At 47.1% G+C, this 21,670-nt stretch overlaps 2 protein-coding genes across 6 annotated transcripts in view; one reads left to right on the forward strand and one right to left on the reverse strand.

Moving 5' to 3' along the window:
* Positions 1-403, reverse strand: part of U2AF1 (U2 small nuclear RNA auxiliary factor 1) — a 16,076-nt gene extending 15,673 nt beyond the window's left edge. For all 3 annotated transcript variants that reach the window (XM_021406706.1, XM_021406697.1, XM_021406716.1), the window contains exon 1: positions 247-403. In XM_021406706.1, coding sequence (XP_021262381.1) covers positions 247-290 — 44 coding nt within the window. In that variant the 5' untranslated portion in view covers positions 291-403. The remainder of the gene's footprint in view (positions 1-246) is intronic.
* Positions 4,792-21,133, forward strand: CRYAA (crystallin alpha A). 3 transcript variants are annotated; one of them, XM_021406766.1, is made up of 7 exons: positions 4,792-7,162; positions 7,835-7,999; positions 9,079-9,280; positions 16,174-16,269; positions 16,731-17,135; positions 18,076-18,198; positions 19,194-21,133. In XM_021406766.1, exons 4-7 carry the CDS (start codon positions 16,228-16,230, stop codon positions 19,401-19,403), a joined length of 780 nt encoding a protein of 259 aa, XP_021262441.1. In that variant the 5' UTR covers positions 4,792-7,162; positions 7,835-7,999; positions 9,079-9,280; positions 16,174-16,227; the 3' UTR covers positions 19,404-21,133. The 3 variants fall into 3 exon arrangements, with proteins under 3 accessions (XP_021262441.1, XP_021262450.1, XP_021262433.1); XM_021406775.1 differs by lacking the exon at positions 16,731-17,135; XM_021406758.1 differs by lacking the exons at positions 4,792-7,162; positions 7,835-7,999; positions 9,079-9,280 and having other exon boundaries at positions 16,201-17,135.

Consider the following 21,670-nt stretch of genomic DNA (forward strand, 5'->3'; position numbering starts at 1 on the left):
TGGCGAAGGGGGAAGGGGAGCGCGGCCGCTTCTTTCCCCTTCGCTTCCCTCCGCGGGCGCCGCGTTCCAGCGCGCGGCCCAGGCTGCGCGGGGGAGGCGGACGGGGCGCCGCAGCCCCCGAGGGGAAGCAACGACGGAAAGCCCCGGACACAGGGGGCGCAGCGCGGATCCCGCTGCCGCCGCCGGCCTCCCTCTAGCCCTCCGCGGAGAGCGGGAGCGGCGCGGGAAGGGGGATGGGGCACTCACTTGTCCTTCTCTGTTCCGAAGATGGAGGCCAGATACTCCGCCATCTCCCACCGCCCGCCCGCCGGACAGCCCGGCGCCGACCGCACACGTCACAGCCGCGGCGCCGGAAACGCTTCTCCCCGGCCCCTGCAAAGGCGGGCGGGGGGCGCCACGGCCCTCTGCGCATGCGCGCGGGGCGATTACAGCCTGATTGGTGGAGCCGCGCGGGCTGTCCCCCCCGCCCCCTTCGGCTGCGCGGCTGTCGCCGGCGGTACGCGGGGTCGTTGCCGCGCATGCGCGGTGCAGTGTGGCGCTGGGGGGGGGCTGAGGCGAGGTGGGTGGAAGGGTGGACACGAAATGTTGGGGTGTGTGGCTGGGTGCGTTGGTCAGGATCTTAAAGACCATCTAATTTCAACGTCTCTGCCATAGATAGGGCTGCCATGCTCTGGATCACGCTGCCCAGGGCCCCATCTAGCCTGGCCTTGAGCACTTACAATGGTGTGGTGCTGCTCTTTAGCATGAAGTTCTGCCTTGTGTGGCAATGAAGAACCTGTTCATTGCCCTCGAAAACTGGCCTGGCTTAGGTCAGGAGGGTCATGTTGGCCATCACACACCTTGCACTCACCCTCTTGTTCAGTGGGCTCTGGAAGTCGCTTTGGGGAAGCAAAACTTGCTCATTTTTATCTTCTTTCCTCTAATTACTTTTCATTTTATGCTGTGATTAGGGTCCAGGTTCTAGAAGCAGAAATCACAGGCAAAGTCTGAGAAGATCTTATTTCCAGAGAACAGATACTGCTGCTTAGTTTTGCATTGCAGTCTTTGCATCTGCGCCTCAAAAGTTTGTTTATTAGAGGATGCACTTTTTTTGCAACAGTTATTTGCACACTGCACACCTGCCTCCTACTGCAGTGTAAACTCAGGAAACCAGTAGAAAAAAAAAAACCTTACAGATAGCAGAGTAATTTCCTGCTCATGTAGTGAGCTGAGCTGGCTCACTGAGTAGTGAAATGAGTGCCAAGCAGAAGGGAAGATCAGGACTGCTGCAGCTGTACTTGCAGCGAGGCTGATGAAGGAGTGGGACAAGCACTTTCAGTAATAGTGTGCTATTACTGTGTGGTAATAGTTAGCCCAGTCCCCTGGTGGGGACCTGCTGTGAGGCCTGGCCTAGCCTCAGTTGTCAGGGGAACTGCAACTATAGGAGCCCGCAATGAGCTCTAACAAAGCTGAAGTTGCTGGTGGTTGGGATTCAGCACTAAAAGCAGCCTGTGACATGTGTTCCCAGAGTATATGCTTTACATGCTGTGCAGAGCAAAATTGCTTTAATGTGTTAAAGCTTTCAGCTGATTCCTGGGGAACTAAGTTTTTGGTTTTCGCTGGTGTTTTTACTGTTCGAAGTACATTGGGTTCTGACTGTTTACCGGGTTCATGGATTGACCTTTTTGAGTTCTTGCATAGCACAGTGTATTGCTGAGAGCAGAAGCCATCCTCCAGAGCACTGCTTTAACTTAGATAGTCCATAAGTCCTATGTTGCACTGAAGCCTGCTGCCAGGCAGGTTCGATCTGTGTTTCACAGACAAGTAGACCTGGAGACCAGGTTCGATCTGTGTTTCACAGACAAGTAGACCTGGAGATGCTATTAGAAAACAAAACAGCTACTCCCATGTTGGAAATGTGCCCTTGAACATGACAAGCAGAGATCTTACAAAGTCTTCAGCAGAAGTATATGCCCCAAATTACTCATTAAGTGTAAAAGCAGAAAGAATACTGCAAGGTTCTGTGGTGCATGTAAGTGGTACTGTGCTGGTAGTGGTTTGCTGGGTAGCTGGTATTTGATGAATCATTATCTTTTTTCAGACTTGTAAAATAGTAATCCTAAGACCAGGAGTATACTTTACTATTGAAAAATAAACCCACTCCTACTTTGCCCTTTGTTTCCTTAGGGGTCTTCCATGCTTGAGGTGTCCCTTACACTAGGGACAGTGGACCCCATCCACACTTGAGTTTTTGAACCCTCTGCCTCTTCCTGCATCCTGCTACCCTCCTGTGCTCAGTCTGGCTGTGCACGTGCCAGCGTCATCACCAGTATTGAAACACACTTGAGAGTAGGTCTGCGCCTACATGGTACCCTCCATGTGCAAGGGAGAGGTATCTCTATGCTCTGCATTTTATGTGTTGCTTCCATCTACAGGTATCTACGCATGAATCAAGAAATGAAACAAGATGCCTTTTTGTGCAACTTCATCAGGTGCCAGTGGGCTTGTAATTAATCTAGTGTCAAAGAGCCAGAATTACATCTATGTTAGAGATGTAACATTGCAACTGATTGTCTGAGTATACTCTCCATAGGCTAGTGACTTAGTGTGGGTTGCACCACCACCCCAGCTCGTTTAGATCTATAGGGTTAAATGCTGCCACAAACCTTCCTCTGCTCAGGTTTGCTTTAAGCCCAGTGCCATCACTGGATACCAGTTAGCACCTGATGAAGAGAAGATGGTGACACCCATACTTTCCTGGTTTGCAGGGCTGGGGAGATGAAGAGGTGAGAAAAAGAGAGAAAGGAGGTAGGAAGACAGTTTTATGAGAAGCAGAACAAGGAGGAAAGGTGAAGAAAACAGTGGTTGTGAAACAAAAGAGGACAACAGAATTACATCATGCATTCAACAGAAAATGGCATCCACTTGTTACCCAAGCCCAGAGCTATGTATTGAAGAGATAACTGGAGCTCTAGGCCAGTGCACAGCACTTGGCTTCTCAGATTAGAAGGATTTTGTTAACAGTGGGTGTGCAGGGATGATTAGTAGCCTACAGACAGCAAAGCCCTTTGAACACTTTTACTAGCTCTCTGCTTGCCACATCTGAGAACAAGACACAACCATGAGGAAAGAGAATCAATTTAGGATGTAGCATCAAAAATTAATTAGAGAAAGCAACTTATGTACACTATAATGCAGCTGTAGCTGGTAATCTCATTTAATCTGCTTCCATTTCTATACTTCACTAATCACCATGGTTATATAAGCAGATCTTATCAAAGATCCTTAATTATAGCAGCTGAAGTAAATGCTTAGGGACCTTAAAGATCATTGAGCTCCAACTCTCTGCTGTGGGCAGGGTTGCCACCCACCATATTAGACTGCCCAGGACCCATCCAGCCTGGCCTTGAGTTGGGGCAGCCGCAGCTTCTCTGGGCAGCCTGTGGCAGGGCCTCACCACCCTGAATTAAATCATCGAGTTCAACTCCTGGCTCCACACAGGACCACCCAACATCAAACCCTATGTCTGAGTGCGGTGTCTGAACACTCCTTGAACTCCAGCACTCAGAGCCTTGTCCACTGCCCTGAGCAGCCTGTTCCATGCCCACTGCCCTCTGGTGCAGACCCTTTCCCTAACCCCCAGCTGCCCCTCCCCTGACACAGTTCCATGCTACTCCCTTGGGCCCTGTCGCTGCCATCAGAGAGCCCCTCCGCTCCCCTCATGAGACGCTGTGGGCTGCCATGAGGCCTTCCCTCAGCTTTCTCTGCTCTGGGCTTAAAAATAGCAGGTATTTCTGCAAGTGAAGTAGAGCAGGAGTATCAGAGCAAGCTCTTGGGGGCAGGGATGAAATCTCCCACGCGTTCTGATGGCTATCTGCAGCTGAACTCTGCCACCATTCCATGCTCAGAAAGCGAGGAGGAGCTTGCCAGATTTATCCTGAAATACACCTTCAGAAGATGTATTTTGTTTAGGAAAGGAGCCCAGGTGTAACATTCTGCATGGAGGAAAAAGCACCTCTGTCTGGCTCCCCTTTGCCAGAGGAGCACTGAGTGGGTGCTTTGCAGCTCTTTTGGTTCACCAGGCACTGAGATCTGGTAAAGATACAGGCTGACAGGCAGGGATGGACATTATACAGTGTCCACACTGTTCCCTATTTGTCATCGACCACTCCAAAATAATACCGTGGCTCCAAAGAGCTAGAAGCCGCTGCTGTAAATGCTGGCTGCAGGGGCTCCCTTGAGCCTTCATTTGCTTTCCTGTAGCTCCCTCCGGTGGCCGCCAGCTAGAAGTGCTCACTTGATGTACTGCAATTACTGGCGGGAATTGAGCCTCTGGTAGAACCTCTCCAGTTGCTGAAACTACGATACAGTGATTGTTAGATAATGAGCAGTTTTTGTGCATGCTAGATTAGCAGTCAGAAAAAGATAGAAAATTTTTTTTCATTGATGTACTAATTTGGTTATTTGTGGTTGGTTAGAAAAAAATGACAGTTTTCTGCAAAACTTGCAGAAACTTGCGGTATTTAAGAATCTATTTAGGTTGCTTTGCCTTAATTGCATATCTTGTGATTATTGCTAGAAGAAAGAGGCTACCAGGTAAATAGTGATAGAACAAGAGGTAATGGCCTCATGTTCCACCAGGGGAGGTTTGGGTTGGCTGTAAGAAAACATTTCTTCTCAGAAGGAGTGGTGATGCACTGGCACAGGCTGCCCAGGGAGGTGGTGCAGTCACCACCCCTGGAGGTGTTCATGAAATGTGTAGAGATGGCACTGAGGGACATAGTCAGTGGGCATGGTGGGGATGGGTTGATGGTTGGACTAGGTGATCTTAGTGGTCTATTCCAACCTTAATGATTCTATGGTTCTATGCCTGTGAGGAGACTCAAATGTGGGATCTGCCTTGGAGGAGGGAGTAGCAGCTTTGGAAAGGCTGCCTGACCCCATATATGCATGGGAGTACTCAGGAAATTGTTGCTAGACCAGGTGAGGTGATATCTCCAAGGGATGTCCTGGAGGAACTAGATGGCTGTAGGGAGTCCCTGAGGGTGTGGGAGTGTGACACCTCAGGAGCAGATGGCAGAAAAACTTGCCTTGTGTGGTGTTCCTGGCCTGGAGAAGCTGTGGTGCACAAACTTTGCTTTCCCAGCTTTATTGCATAGGTGCCTTGGGAAATGTTACCCAAAGCCAAGCTACTTATCTACAAAGCAAGAAACTCTAATCCTGTGCAAACATTACTTTCCATTTATGACTTGCAGAATGGCTGATGCAGATCCAATCGATCTGTTTAGTCAGTGCTGTGAAAGCACCAGCATCAAAGCTTTTGGCGTTGACTCAGCTAAGAGCTGTGCTGCCTCGTGTGAGTTCTTCTCATTGTAGCACTTCAGTTTGGGGCAGTAGCTGTAGTGACAGACTTCTTTGCTACCACCTGATTAAAGCATTTAAAGGATTTTTACCACTATATTTTCCATCACCTGGAACAGCCCCCATTTAGCCAAGCTCAGGATCCTGAGCTCTTGGCCTTGGCAACACATGGATGGTCCCCTAGTTCACAGCCTGCAGAAACCCTTCAGATCTCTGAGAGGCTGCAAGGGTGGGCTGGAGGCACATGGCAATGACCATGCCATGCATATGCCATTGCAATCTTAATGAGCTGGTGTTTCGCCACCTTGAAAAGTTGTTGGGGGGTGACATCTCCACAAGGCAAAGAGGCATTGCTGGCGTACCTTTGTAGTAGTCGTTACAACAGGCCACCCTAATTCTTTGCAATGGATGAGCAGCAGCAGATGTCCATCCAAGCCCTTTTCTATGCCCTTCTTTGCTCATGCTCTCTCTGTCCTTTGTCTCTCTCAGTAAATAAGCAGATACAATGAGCTCCCTAAGGCAAGATACGTGACACTTTAATCAGTATGCCAATGTCTACAAAAGAGCCTACTTGTTTTTATCCCCATATAAACTGCTTTCCTAAGCAGTTGTCTTCGTTGGAATGCCGTGGGAATTTTGCTGTACTGTGTTTCTAGACCAGAAATGCTTTTAAAGTCACAGCTGTGAAAAAATGCCCTGTTGGCATTGCTTGGTTATTGAGCAGGTATATTGATGCAGGCTCATTAACAGCTGCTGTTGATTTACCCATTCTGATAAGTAGCTGGATTAACAAGGTTAAATCTTACAGCTGTCACTCTTTATTCCGTTTTGATATGGCAGATTTTGTGTGTCTGGTCCTGAGCGCTCATGAAGTCCAGCTAAAGACTGCAGGAAAAAAGCAAGATAAATTGCTGCTTGATTCATCTTTCCTGGAGATTCCTTGTTCCCAGTCTCTCCCTGACTGGTCCTTTTGTGTCCATTGAAGCCTAGAGTGCCATCTCCAGTGTAGTCACTGGGAGAGGCCGGAACAGACTTGCAAATAGTGCTCTCATATTAGGGGGCTGGCTATGTGTCAGTCCCTCATCCAGCACTGAGTACCAAAGACACTGCCTCAAGGCATGCTGCTTGCCCACAGCCTGTAGAAGTCCATGCAATGATGGAAGGCTGACTCGCTGCAGAGAGGTCCCCTCCCACCTCTACCTGCTCTATGTAAAAGCAGGATGCTGAACATAATGTGAGGTCCACGTGCCACTTTTGGGCTTGTGAAGGACTTGCTGCAAACGTTCCATCACCTGCAGGAGTGCAGGAACCTTCTTGGCCATGGAGGCAGAGAGAGCTTAGGGCTCAAGCTTTGCATTTCACATCTGGATTTTGTACACCATAGGGAACTTGACAAAATCAGTCTAATGCTGAAGGCCACTTCTGTGTTTTTGCTCTGGACTTGAGCTTCCCTTTACATTTGGAAGAGTTCAGCTTTGGCTTTTGGGGCCAAGGAAATGTACTCAGCTTGGAAAGTGAGAATGCACAAGCAATTTAAAATGAGTCCTTACCTTCAAAACTGCCTTCATCTGGAAGACAGAAAGCTAAAATGTGTGAAACAAGGCAATAGCACTCACAAAACTTCAGTTTTTTCCTTTGCAACTTCTTTTGTTGAGATAATAACACAGCTTATCTTCTTTTGTCTGCCTGTGCCATAGACACATTGGCTTGGGGATGCTTGGGAAAATCCGGTTGTCTGTGGCCCAGAATGAGCTGTAAGACGAGCACTTGGAAAACCAAACCTTGGTTTAAGGATGAAAATGAAAGCTAAGGTCATTTGGAAGTGAGTACCTATGTGTCTCCTCATGTGGAGGGTAATGTTGATAGAGCAAGCTGATGGGAAGGATGAGATTCCTTACAAGCTAACTCAGGTTATCTTGCATGCAATTTGGGTGTTGGTGCTTTTCAGAAGTTCAAAAAATTCTTTTACACGTGACTGGAAACTGTTACTGAGACCCCACTAACCCCTTCCAGAGCTGCCCAAGTTTTCAGCCCCCTAGAGCATGTTTTGCCTGTCTGCTTTGTAAAGGAAAAGCCAGCTTTGCAGTGAGGTAGCCTATGGGAATAGATGCTAAATGGATGTAGAGCATATTGTGATTTCAACCGAAGACTGCACATTGCTTCTGATATGCTGTGAACACACTGGAAAAATTGCCTGTACTACAATTTACAGAGATGAAATAGCACTTGCCAACTACAGTATGTAACCCATGAAGCAGCCGTGTCAAAGCCCTTGCAATAACATTCACAGAAGGCAGTTTTTTCCAGGGCTGTGTCTCTTTTACTTTGTGTGAGGACATTTACTAAGTGGTGTTACAAGAGCTGCAGTTCTTTTATGTGGTCTGAAATTCTTGGGCTCTGTAAATCCCAGAGGGAGGGAAACAGTTTTCGATAAGGCTGTCCTCAATTCCTCAAAGACATATTCATTCTCTTTTCATGCTTTTATTGATTACAGCAGGTATTCTTATTGCTGGCTGTTTAATTCCTTGACCAAGCTGCATCCCTGCAGGCCAAGAAAACCCAGCCACCTGGATCAGAGCAGGGAGTCAAAATGAGGTGGAATGTCTGCTGCAATGCACAGGAGCTAAAGGACTGGACCTCCACTAACAGTCTCTTGCAAGTATAGAAGAAACTCTGTTTTTTAGAAAAACAAACTTCAAAATTCTAGAAGCAAGTAGTACAGGAGAGGAGGAGCAATGTGCATGTGACTGGGGCATGGCTGGTATTAGCAGCGGAGTCTGGAAGAGAAAGGGGAGAGATACTGGGTGCCAGGCAGAGTTGTGGGACTTTAGGGAATGCCTTTCCCCTTAGGCAACTTCTCCCTCTTTGGACACCTTCTTTATTCCCCTTCTGGGCTCATGCGAAACTCATAATGTTCACCAGGGCCAAATGCAAGGTCCTGCACATGGGTCAAAACAATCCCAAGCAGAAATACAGTCTGGATGGAGAATGGATTGAGAGCAGCCCTGAGGAGAAGGACTTGAGGGTGTCGATTGATGAGAAACTTGACATGTGCCAGCAGTGTGTGCTTGCAGCCAGCAAGGACAACTATATCCTGGGTTACATCAAAAGAGGGGTGGCCAGCAGGGGGAGGGAGGTAATTTTCCACCTCTGCTCTGCCCTCAGAGAGGTCCTATCTGAGGCACTAAGTCCAAGTCTGGGGCCCCCAGCATGAGAAAGATGTGGAGCTGTTTATTGGTTCCAGAGGAGGGCCATGAAGATGATCAGAGCTGGAATACCTCTCCTACAAAGACATGCTGAGGGACCTGCTCTTGTTCAGCCTGGAGAAGAGAAGGCACTGGGGAGACCTTATAATAGGTCTCCGGTACCTAAAAGAAAAAGTGGAGGAGGAACTCTTTATCACAGACAGTAGTGATAGGACAAGGTGTAATGGCTTTAAACTAAAAAAGGATAGGTTTAGATTAGATGTTAAGTAGGAAATCTTCACTATGAAGGTAGTGAGGCAATGGAACAAGCTGCCCAGAGAAGCTAGGGATACCCCATCCCTGGAAGTGTTCGAGGCCAGATTGGATGAGGCCCTGTGCAACCTGGTCTAGTGGAAGTTGTCTCTGCCCATGATGGGGGAGTTGGAACTGAGGTGATCCTTAAGGTCCCTTCCAACCCAAACCATTCTGTGATTCTTTGAATAAAGTACTACAGCCAATGTGATTGTGCTCAGTTCCTCATTTTCCTTTTCAGGGTAACTCAAACCTATGTCTGAACATCTCCTTTATGGACAGGACCTTCCCAGCCAGGAAGAAGTCCTCATCCTAGAAAGGAGAAGAGCTGATGCAGACCAGAAGACCACATTTGGTTACAACAAGTCAGTTACTCTCTACCCTTTCTCTCATCTCTGTTGCTCCTAAGTCATCCCTGGGGTAGGAGCCAGCTTCCAGAACAGGTAAGAACACTAAAAGAAGATGGCACAATGGGGCCATAAAAGCAATCTGGTCTTTATGCTCTTCGTATGGTGGTTTGCTTAACTCCAGGGACATCAGGGAGTTGTGAAGGTAGCAAGCAGCTCTTGGGAACTAACTTCTTTTTAGTTAACTTGGAACAAGACTGTAGGGCAACACAGACCCAGAGAAAGACTGAATAGAGTTTTTGTCACTTATCAGTGCAGAAATATGCAGAAGTAACCCAGTGAATGAAACCTGGATACTCAGAGGAGCAGAGTCATAAAAGACTTTGGAGTAAGAATGGAAAGTTGGATGCATTCAGTCAATGCTAAAAGAGTATGTAGGACTAGAAGAGGGTCATTTTTCATGTAGCTCCGCAAGACTGCAGAGTATCCCTCTTGTCATGCAGTAGATGGAGAGAGAACATGAAAGGATTGGGCAGCACTGCCCAGTGCAAATTTCTATTTGCTTATCTGCCAAAATGCTATCAGAAACCTCCAGAACTGCTCTCCTACGTTTACAGTCACTCATCAAATGCATTACTGAAACCTTTTATAACTGAGAGCATCAAAACTGGGTCACTGAAAAGCTGTTCTGTGATCTATAGGTCATTGTGTCACTCTTCTAAGTGAAAAATATTATGCAAGGACTTCTGTGCTTGCATGCTGTGACTTTACATTTTGGACTCTGTGTTTAAAAATTATTGCTCTAACATTTCTTCCTCTTATTGCACACAGAGTTGCAGCTCCCCTCCTCCACGCTGTTCCTCTGGGTTGTAAAATTCAAATATCCTTTCTTTGTTTTACTGAACAGCTGCAGAGGAGATTTTTTCTATTTGCTTGTTTTCCCTCACCATGTTTGGTCCCCTCAGCTATGACCTTTTGACAAAAAACATAAAGCGTGTGAGGGGAAAAAAAAAAGAGAGAAAAGATAGATTGGCTTAGACTGGAGCTCCTGTGACAGTTTTTGTCATTTAACCTTAATTATACACAGCGGAGCCCTAGTCATTGGTGTTACATTAGCTGGCTCAAGTTTGTTCCCATCTGCTGTTCCTGAGAGTACCACTTTCCACTGGGTTAGAGTCTGAGAAACATGATGCTCTTCAGCTTGATTATCCCTTAGTTTGCCGTCCTCTCCTCAGGAGGCTGCGCCAGCCCCTGGCCTGTGTGCTCTTTTTACCCTGATTGAGGAGACCTCTGGCTTGCATCAATTGGTTTCCTTTCTCTGGTGATGCAAAGCAGACCTGTGGTGTGTAATGAGTAAGAAGAAGGACTGAGAGCAAGCCTTTGCGTTTTTCCTGTGCGTGCACAGTGACGCATGCAGAGCCCATCTCAGCGTTGTGCTCACCAGCCTATCACCCTAATCTTCTTGCTGCTAACCTCCACCACTCTCATGCTAATGCTCATCCTCACATGAGCGCACATAAAACCAGCAAGGGGATTTGGGAGCAGCTGAAGCAAATGGATCAGTAGGGCCTTTCTCTGCCAAGTTATGTTTTCCTAAGGTTCCCATCACTGATCTACTGTAAAAATAAGTTCTCCAAGTCACCAGACAGCTGCCATCGTAACAGACTCATCTGGCGTCCATGCGTGAGGGACCGGGGATCATTAGCCCTTCAAGAGCTGGCTTTTTTACACAGTTTGGCTGGATGGACACAGCACAGGGAAGTTTGCAGGTCCTGTAGCACTGCCTGGGTGCTTGGTGGAGGTTCAGAGGTGCACTCCATGGTTGCCTGCTGAAAGATGTGCTCCCCACAGTAGATGCTGGATCGCAGAATCGTAGAATCATAGAATGGCTTGGGTTGGAAGGGACCTCGAGGATCATCAAGCTCCAAACCCTTGGCCGCAGGCAGGATGTGCTTGCACTGTGCAGATGCAATAGGTTGTCTAAATTACCTTTAAATAACTTAATTATACTGATAGCTCGTGTACATCCAGTAGCTGGTTCAGAGGTCTAACTCTCCTGAATCATTGACACAGCTTGTCTGCCCAAACCCCTTTCATCAGCGTCCCTTCTGCACCTGACACAGCTGTCTTATCCAGTCCACCACATGTCTTCTCTGTGAGTTGATCTCCATGCTTATCTTAGCACCAAAAACCAGATCAATTCCCAGTGCCAGTTTACCTGAGCACTATCCAATTGATCTCAGGCTTGCACTTGAGGTCTTTGCTGCAGCATCACCTGTGATCAGGCAGTTTACTGAGCTTTCCTTCGAGGTTTCACCCAGGAAATAGCATCTACCCATTCTATAGTATCTACCCTTGGTGTCTACTGTTTTTCTCCCAAGCCCTGCTCAGTCAGAGAGAAGTAGACTCAAACCAGAACTGTATGGGTCACTGTAGAATTACCAACGGGCTGCAGCGTTTGTCTTGAGTGCTTCCCAAACCTTCCTCATTGCCAACTTTCTGAGTGAATATCTGTGATAGAGCATTTTCTGAGATACCTCTGCTCTTCCTTGTATTCTGTACTTTCCCTCTAGATCACAGAGTGCAGAAGTTGGGTATTGATCCTCTGAAGACAAAAAATCTACAGAAATAGTCTATGGGCTCTGTAGGAAGATCTCCTCAGTGCAAGAATGCTCATGTTGACCATGCAGAAACAACTCACATCTAAACTGTCAGGAACACTGGAAGAGAAAATTTCCTTTCATAAAAATCAATGAATCATGTTGTAATATATATATATATATATATATGGAGCTGCAAGTATGAAGATATGTCTTTTCTTATATGTCTTAACTTCGTTATTTCCTTTAAATCAGTAAACATCCTCTCACAAAATAACCTTGCAGTCTCAGGTTCTCTAGTCTGAGAAGAATGGTTATTATTCCCACAGTAAAGGGAATATTTGATACTGCAAGAACAGAGGCCATGGAAAGCTCACGGAGAGGAGGTCTGGTTGCAAGGCAGAGGGACACTCAGCAGCAAGCTCTGGGGAGTTGCAAGAGAGGCAGTTTTATTCATGGTGAAGATGAGGGGAGTGAAAAGGGCTCAGATTGTACCCCTGCTTTTCAGAGTGGGAATTCATTTTACTTACTGTTCCAAGTCACTGTGCTGATACTTACCTCTTCTATGAAGTGCTCTGAAATCTACAGATGGGAAGAAGCATCATTATTCAGCAGCTGTAAATTTCCAAACCTGCTTCTCTTCCAGTTCTCCTGTTCTCTGTGCTAGATGCTGTCTTCATGTCTCCCACACTGGTGTGCCGCTGCAGACTGGGAAGGGGAGAGCATCTCTCATTCACTATGTAAATCCATTGATGAAAACATAAAATGCATTGTGCTTCTAAAACTTGCTGAGCTTGTTTGGATAAATGCCAAGGATTAACAGCATGTAAATTCACCATTGATTTGACAACAATGATGTTATGTGCCCCAAACACTGATGGGATTTGTTCAGTGTTTGGGATGTGGGCTCTGAGGTGGAAAAAAAGGATTGCTAGTAATTTTTTAAGCCTCTTTGGCTGCGCCAAGGCAGACTGTTGGTATTATATAAATTCTTTAGATAAAATAAATATCAGTCTTTGCATAAGGAAAGTGGATATTTAACTTTTCCAGTATACAGCTGAACAGTAAATCTGTGGATCGGTATAAGCCAGGAAATAAAAATAGCCCCATCCCTTTAAAATAGGGAGGAAGGAGCTGTGGGGGTGGAAATCCCAAAGGCCAGCAGTAAAGCAGAGGACTGTGTCTTAAAAACAGTGAGACAAAGATGTCCTTTTATGTAGAAAACTAGAAACGTCATTGCCACCATTTGTCCCCTCTCTGCTCGCCTCTCCCTGGCCCCATTGGTAACTTTGCAAGTGCTGTACCTGTGGAACAAAAGCAGAGTTCCCCAGGAACGTGTTGATCTCTCTTTAAAAGAAAAGCAACCCAAGGTGTTGGGTTTTTTTAAATACCTTTGCTGATGGATAGATTCCTAGATCTATATTTAAACTTCTTAGTACAAGGCCTGATTTTCAAAAATGCTCAGTGGGCAACAACCCTCTCACTATCTGCTTTCTTTCTTGCTAAGAGCTGTCCTCAGAGAGGGGTTTTCAAACATTTCTTTTGCTTTTAACAAGAAACATTTGTTCATCTAGTGATAAAAGATTATAAAGTATGCCCTCTCTCATATCAGCCCTTCCACTGCGTTAACCCTGCAGCTCCAGCCATGGTTTATCAAGCTGTGCAAATTGTACTGATAACACTGCCTCACTTCCTCCCATCAATTATAAACTTTAGTAAGATATCAATAGCACCCCAAACTCAGCAGAAATCGTTACTTTAGTGCTTTCCATGGCATCTGCAGCTGTGCTCAGTCATTCTTTCCTCCATCAGCATCCCAGGGCAGATGCAATAGGTTGGATATTCAGGTTTCAGATTGGATATAGGGAAAAATTTCTTCTCAGAAAGAGTGGTGAGGCAGTGGCACAGGCTGCCCAGGGTGGAGTCACCGTCCCTGGAGGTGCTCAAGAGCCGTGTGGATGTGGCACTGAGGGACATGGGCAGTGGGCATGGAGGTGATGGGCTGACAGTTGGACTTAATGATCTTAGAGGTCTTTTCCAACTTTTATGATTCTATGATACTGCCCTGTGTGTTATATATGTATTTGAGGAACAGAAAATGAGTTTTCTTTTGAAAGGACTCTTACCTGAAGAAGAAAAAATAGCATACTATCTGTTCACTGCTAGAGAAAGCACCTAATAAGCACTTAGCAGCTTGGCAAAGGATGAGCCAAAACTGATAATGTTGTCTCCCTAGTGAGTCTGCCTGCTTGGCTTTAGTGCTTGTGTACTGACTTCAGTGGACTTCTTGCATCCTTTCCAAACTGGATCTGTGTAAGACTAGGAAAAGCATGTTTTTTTTTTCCCTACTCACCAGCTCTGCCACAGATATTTCATGGTATTTTCTACTGGAGCCAGACTGTTAGGAAGAAAACCTGAAATTAAATCATGTTATTAGCTGCGAGTCTGTCATTAACCCTTTTTTGTACTCATAGAAATGTTTCTCCAAGGGGAAAACTCTTAATTATTATACTTCAACAATTTTAGCTTTAAATAAGGGCAGACATCATTCACTCCCTTATGTTGTTGCTATGCAGCTTACACTTAAGTGCAGAGGACCATCTAAGTGGATACAGTCCTACCTTTTCAGGTTGACTGGTCTTGAAAGTAAAAGCACTGAAACTCATTCTCGTCTTCTTCAAAAGCTGTCTGAAGAGTAACTCACTCTGCAGATCAGCAGAGACCACTTGACTTGAGAGGGCATGCAGATCAGAGCAGAGAGATTGCCTCCCTGGGCTCTCCTGGGGCTGCAATACAGCAGTCAAAAACAGTGCTTGAGGTGATATTAGTACTTCAGAATCACATATGTACCCTCTGCAGTTATACGCTTGACCAGTCACTTCAATATTTTTTCTTTCCTCATGCTGCACTTGCACAGCGCTTACCAGCAGTGCTGACCTTGCCCAGAAACCATCAGGTGAGGGTCAGCCATGCATCCAAGCTAGTGGCAGCTGGAAACAAGCAAGGGCTGTGCTTGCGTGTGGAACCTGCTTTACTCAGAAACCTGATCTAGGATTTCTGCTAATTGTCCCGGGCAATGCCTTGGCCTTCACTATGTGTCTCATGTGCTGTCATTTATTCATAATAGTTTAGGAGGGGATTCTTTTAAAGATAAGCTAGACAGTAGATCCTACAGTGAGGCCTTTTGAGTTGGACTTGCATTAGAAATTTGCAGTGGGGCTTTGAGAAAGCCTCGCCTTCAATGTGTGGCTGTTGGGTGCACCCTTGAACATATGCACTGGTTTGTTCCTCTTATGGGAATACCAGCAAGTCTTACTGCTTTTGCTCAGTAGGTGATAATGATGCACAAAGACTGTGCATTCTGTGAGAAGACTGGTCCCCTGAATTAGTGCAAAACTGTTGCTTTCTCCTCTCTCCAAACTCTTTAGTTAATTTAGCACCAATGGAGTTCATGACTGCCCTTTCACTCTTTATATTCTCAGATGTAGCTTCCTTCTTAGAGGAAGCACAAGTCAGACTGGATGGGATTAATCTCACCAGCTCTGCATGTCCAGAAAGAGGTTGGAATTAGAATTACTTTCTTAGTCAGCTGAGATGTGGGCAGTCCTGAAAGATCTCTCATTTCACCTTTCCTAGCCATTTACATTATGGCATGAGCCATCTGGAGGCATCTGTCTCTCTCCACTGACTGAGCAGGGAGCCCAGACAATTCATTTAGACTAGATGTCTAAGTTTTAGGCTGCTGAAAGTTAGATGTGATGAGTCTCATGAGACTACTTGTTGCCTCGAGGCAGACAGACAGTTGGAAGCCTGTATCAGAAAAAAAATTACATTTACACTTCAGTGAAATATTTTCATAGAGTCATGGAATCACTGAGGTTGGAAAAGACCTCTAAGATCATCTAGTCCCACTGTCAATCCCATCACCCCCATGCCCATTAACTATGTCCCTCAGTGCCACATCTCCACGCTTCTTGAACATCTCTATGGATGGTGGCTCCACTGCCTCCCTGAGCATACTTTACCACTCCTTCAGAGACGAATTTTTTCCTAATATCTAACCTGAACCTCCCCTGGTGCAACTTGAGGCCATTACCTCTTGTCCTATCACTGTTACGTGGGAGAAGAGACTGATCCTCACCTTGCTACAACATCCTTTCAGGGAGCTGTAGAGAGTGATAAAACAATTTTGCCCATAAAAGAGAAAAATGCCTATTAAAGACAAAACAGATATAACCTGTTCTAGGGAGATCCATGAAAATATATGTCCAGGTGAAACTTAATACATAAAGACATAAATATTTTTCCAATCTTTGCATGCATCTTAATATACTGCATTTTACATGAAATTTAGGTGAAGAGTTATTTTCCATTTTTCTCTCCCACTAGCCCACTGAGAACACATATGCTCTGATTCTGGATCAAGCCTCAGGCCATGGGTGGATGGTTGATATCGCTGAGCTTCCCTGTGTGGCTGGTGTGCAGGTAAGTGGCTGCTCTCCTGCTGCTGGTTGTTGTTACTGAGAGAAGCACAGCCTACGGGGGCTCCCACCAGCCCATCCTTGCTCCTCATGGGGAACTTGCTGGAGGATCCCTGCCCAGATGTGTCAGACACACTTTGTAGCACATTCCAGAAAACTGTTCCTTTCACAAACTCAAATCAGGCCCTTTTTTCTTCTCTTGGAAGAAAACTATTATTTATTTTGAGCAGACTCTGTTTGAAGGAATGACAGAAATAAAAGTACATAAGCAAGAAGCCAAGGGCCGGTGGCAAAGACCCCCAAAAGGGGCCTCCTCCCCAAACATCCCTTAGACGCTGCCTGGCAGCTCTTGTTCAGCCAGAAGACGTGCCGATGCCCCTGGGCAGGGACCGTCCCATGCATCACAGCCTGGCAGCATCCCTCCAGGAGATCTGGCGCTGGTTCCCACCAGACTGTCATCCCCAGGTCAGTCTCCGCATTTCTGCTGACCATGTTGCCTTCGTCGTGAGATCATGTCTTTCCAGAGAAATCCCTCTAATGCCTTCATTCTGCGACACCAGTATATATAGGGGCAGCCTTCCCCGGGCTGCACTGTGCAGGCCAGCAAAGGCATCGCTGTCCTCCGAGCGGTTGCACGGCTCCCGCGCTCTCCTGTTAGAACAAGACACAGCAGCAGCAAACATGGACATTACCATCCAGCACCCCTGGTTCAAACGCGCCCTGGGACCCCTGATTCCAAGCCGTTTGTTCGACCAGTTTTTTGGAGAGGGTCTCCTGGAGTACGATCTCCTGCCTTTGTTCTCCTCCACTATCAGCCCCTACTACCGGCAGTCCCTCTTCCGCAGCGTGCTGGAGTCAGGCATTTCAGAGGTAAGGCTCCTCACTGCACCCCCCTTTGCCTTCCTCTCCTTCTCCGCACCTCTGCTGGCTCCTCTCTGCCCAATGTTTTCTGGAGTGGGGCAGAAGCTTCAGCCCTGTGCTGTGGCCATCAGACCCAGCCTGGGCTGCCATACCCAGCTTCCTGCCCCTTCTGGGAGCCCAGTTCCCTAGCTTGGGAGAAAGCTGCCCTTTGAACAATGGAAAGTTGCTTGCCTCCCTACCGTTCATCACGTCATGTACCAGGCTGCCTGTGTTGCCCTTACAGCTGTCAGCTGTTTGGTAAGGGAGGAACCAAGCTTCTCGCGGAATAAGCACCCAAGAGCTGGGCTCTGTGTTGGAGAGAACATAGGAGAGCACAAGCAGGAGTTTCTCCAGCCCCCTTCTCTGCCTTGGCAGCTCTGCAGTTTTTGCCAGCTTGCGCTGGAGGACCCTGGAGCCATTCTCCAAGGGCATGAGGAGCTGTGCGGGGGCTGTAGTCTGAAGCTCAGGGACTGGAGCTTTCTTTAGCCCACTGGTTACCTCCCAGAAACTAGCTACAGAGCTGAAACCACAAAGACATTCTAAATTGCTGAAAGGACAAAACTCATGCTGTCACGGAGCATTAATTTTAATCCCCTTGTGCTGCTGGACACAAATGCCCAGTGCATCTGGCAAATTTCTAAGTGCAATCAAAGGAGTGCCCAGCAAAAGAATAGTGGCAAGAAGAGATGCATCTGCCCCGGGCAAAAGAAAGGGAGCTGCAAAGGCCCCCGAAGTCCCTGAGGCCTCACTCTCTGCCTTGGGGAGGAAGTTTCCTTCTGAGACTGTAGGGCTATGGATCAACCTGGCCTGTAGCCCCAGTAGGGAGAACTGTAATGCTGTTGGCTTTTGAGGCTGATGCTGCCTTTGTGTGTAAAGCCTGAGTCTTACTTGCTAACAATGTTCATTTCAGGTGAGGTCCGACCGGGACAAGTTTACAATCATGCTGGATGTAAAACACTTCTCTCCTGAAGATCTGAGTGTGAAGATTATTGATGACTTTGTGGAAATCCACGGCAAGCACAGTGAAAGACAGGTAAGTGGAAGTAAGCAGGGCGGTTAAGCAACTGGGGAATCAAGCTCTGTTTTATTTCTTTCCAACATTACCCAAGGGAAGGAAAAAAAAATGAGGAGTTACAAATTGTCATTCTTGGCATATCCAGCTCTGATGGAGCCCAAATCTGATCTGATGGCAGTAATGAGCTAATCCATCTCTCCTTTGTTTATATTTGACCATCATCTTCCATAACCATCAGATGACAATGTGCATTGTTCACTAATAACACCAGACCAGAAGAAGAGCATTATTTGGTGCTGCCAAATAATAGATGAGCATAGAAGAGTTTTTATAAGCCAGAATTATTAAGGAAAACAGATTTTTCATATGCTGATCTGGAAGAGAAAAGCAAAACAAAACAACCAAATGCCTCAGGCTTGGAAACTTTTAACACGTATGTCATGGAAATATCGGTGGGCATTGAAAAGTGAGTTATGCTAGTCAGGGGTTAGTTCTCTTAAACTTTCTGGACTGACAAAACTCTAGCCTGGAAAGAGCTTTTTTTTTTTAAAAAATATATATATATTTCTGAAACTGTTAGTACAGAGAAGGAGATCAGCCCTTTTTGTGGCTGAATTAAAAAAAATAATAATTGCGTTTCTGATTCTTTTGATGAAAGAAAGGGGTCCACGACTGTATCGCTTGGTTGACAAAGTGCCTCTGCCTATTAGGGAAATACACGGATCGCTCTTCACTCTGCAGAGCCTCAGGCTTTGTCTTCTTTGTCTTTGAAATCGGAGGCCTTGACAGCCCACAAGCAAATTTAAGTTATACTTTACTTCTCTCAAGGCTTCAGTGTGTCATGAGGGGACACCTGATCTTACAAACCTACAAGATAAAACAAAAAGCAGAGATGCCCTGAGTAAGGTCTCAGGTCAAGCCAGGTTCGATGCAGACCCCTTCTGATGGAACAACAGGGCAGGGTGGGCTCTAGGGGCTTCTCACAGGGCTTTCTCCTCTTCTCTACACCTCAGGATGACCACGGCTACATCTCCCGTGAGTTCCACCGCCGGTACCGCCTGCCCGCCAACGTGGACCAGTCTGCCATCACCTGTTCCCTGTCTGGCGACGGCATGCTGACCTTCTCGGGCCCCAAGGTCCCCTCCAATATGGACCCCAGCCACAGCGAGAGGCCCATCCCTGTGTCTCGGGAGGAAAAGCCCACCTCTGCACCTTCCTCCTAAACCCGCTGGGGTATGCAGGCTGCCACCGGCTGCAGGTCTCACTCCTAGAGCCATTGCGTAGATATCAGTGAATGCCTAGAGGGGTTTGTTCTGTTGTTTTTGTGGTTTTTTTTTTTTCTTTTTTCTCCCCCATTTGTTTTTCTCCCCTTGTATGGAATGAGGTGCTGAGTGAATGGCTGGTGGACTTTGAGGCTTAAACCTGCAATTCATGCTGTCAGGATGGCATGGATTGCACATACTGCCATGCCATTGCAGCTGCCGAAAGGGTCTTCCTCCAGTGCCGTAGTCCACAACCACCACCAGGCAGGAAGGAGTGCATGAGTAACACCAGCTCCTGGTGCACCAATGCTTGCGGTGGGACTTGGAGCGGGGGAGAAGCCCCAGAGACTTGTTCTATCCCGCATGGTTAACTAGTTACTCCAAAAGACGCAACTTGGCCAAGCCAAGCCCCACACTGGGATACTGCGTATGTGCGATAAATGTACCACAGGTTCCTTGCAACCACAGGACAGATAATAACGTGTTACGTTTGGGGGTCACAGCATATATTTTTTCTCAGCAAAGTGTTTCAGTGTGTCTGTTCACACCACCAGCCTGTCACTTCCTTAGGGACATCTGACGCAAGGACAAGTGCATCTTTCCAATGTCTTAGCAGTGGGGAGAGAGGGGGCTCATCCCTCTGCAGAGGCTTCAGACCGCACCAAACTCTCCCCAGCCTGTGCATATCACACCCTTGCTCCTGCCCTCGCTGTAATTCTAGTGTAGCTCCATCTGACCCACTGGTATCTGGCACTCAACCTGAGAACTCAGTCCCTGGCAGTCAATAAAAAGCTATAGGAAACATGCAATTGGCTTTGGGGGTTTGATTTGTTCCTTTCCAAAGGTTTTGAAGTGGAAAGGTGAACATGGTGCCCCGCACCATTCAGAGGATGCACTTTCCACCACATTTTGTAATTATTTTGTGTATGTGCCCTTTCATCTTCCTGTTATCCTTCATGCAAGTGAAACAAAAGGATTAAAAAAGAAAAAAAAATTCTCAACAACCCATCACTGAGCCATTTCTTAAGCTGAGGAGGGAGATGGTTGTTAATTAGAGAGCAAGGCATCCCTGTGGACTCAAATACTGTTTTAAACCTATTTTTACTGTGATTAATTATCAGGCAATTCCAAAGCTTTCAACCAAAAAATGCACCATCTCTAGGGGAAACGCATGAATGAGCATGTTTGGAAAAAGGATGGCATCGTACTGGGAGCGAGCTGCTACTGGAAGGCTGGGAGGCGGGGAGAGGTCATAGTAACAAAAGCTACCTCTTTCTGCCTCACCTGGCTGTAAAGGGCCAGTGACCACTGCTCCTTTGCCCTCCGAGGCCCAAACAGGGTGGTGTATGGTAACCCTGTACTAGGGCTTATAAAATCAGAACCATAGAATATCCCAAGTTGGAAGGGACCCACAAGGATCTTGGAGTCCCAGGGGTGGTACAGGAGAGTCCCTGCACAATCCACACAGCAGGACTGGAGCCAGGGATATCCCATCCTAGCTTGGGTTAAGTGACTGGCACTTAGATTGCGACTGACTAGCACTTTGGTGGAAGAACATGAGGTTGGAATATGGCACAGGTGTTCGTGGCATGTGTAGCACAAGCAGGGTAGAAATGCATGATGCAGTGGATGTCGGGGGATTTAGCCCAGGGAGAGTGGTGAGGCAGTGGCACAGGCTGCCCAGGGGGGGTGTGGAGTCACCGTCCCTGGAGGTGTTCAAGAGCTGTGTGGATGTGGCACTGAGGGACATGGTCAGTGGGCATGGTGGGGGTGGGCTGACAGTTGGACTTGGTGATCTTAGAGGTCTTTTCCAACCTTAATGATTGTGTGATTCTTCGGGAGCCAGGCACAAATGAACAGTGCTTTGAGATGAGCCTGTTCCCACTCTTGAACTGCAACAGTGCAAAGAGATCTACCTAAACAATGACAGAAGTCAGAAGGCCTGAGGAACATCAGCTGAGGCTGGTCTGTGGCCCGTGGACACCACTGCAGGGACTCTCTTCCTTGACACCCTCATTGCTTCCAGAGGATGTTGCCATGTGGTGCCAGGCAGAGGGGCATGGCACAGGCAGCTTGCACTGAGTGTTCAAGCAGGCAGGGGGAGCAGGAGGGCAGACTATCCCTCTCCACTTTGGAGTCTGGTTCACCTGTCGGCTGCCTCTCAGACAACAAATTTGCCATGGTCTCTGCTAGGTAGAGAGCTCTGGCCAAAAATAATGTGATGACCC

This window comes from Numida meleagris, chromosome 1, assembly GCF_002078875.1.
Source record: "Numida meleagris isolate 19003 breed g44 Domestic line chromosome 1, NumMel1.0, whole genome shotgun sequence".
NCBI classification, from domain to species: Eukaryota; Metazoa; Chordata; class Aves; order Galliformes; family Numididae; genus Numida; species Numida meleagris.

Bases quoted from the DNA above. Each gene is read 5' to 3' on its own strand.
- CRYAA (XM_021406758.1), top strand. From the start codon at position 16,638: ATGCCCCTGGGCAGGGACCGTCCCATGCATCACAGCCTGGCAGCATCC. The intron at 17,136-18,075 runs GTAAGGCTCCTC...TGTTCATTTCAG, and splicing joins TGGAGTCAGGCATTTCAGAG to GTGAGGTCCGACCGGGACAA. The intron at 18,199-19,193 runs GTAAGTGGAAGT...TCTACACCTCAG, and splicing joins GCAAGCACAGTGAAAGACAG to GATGACCACGGCTACATCTC.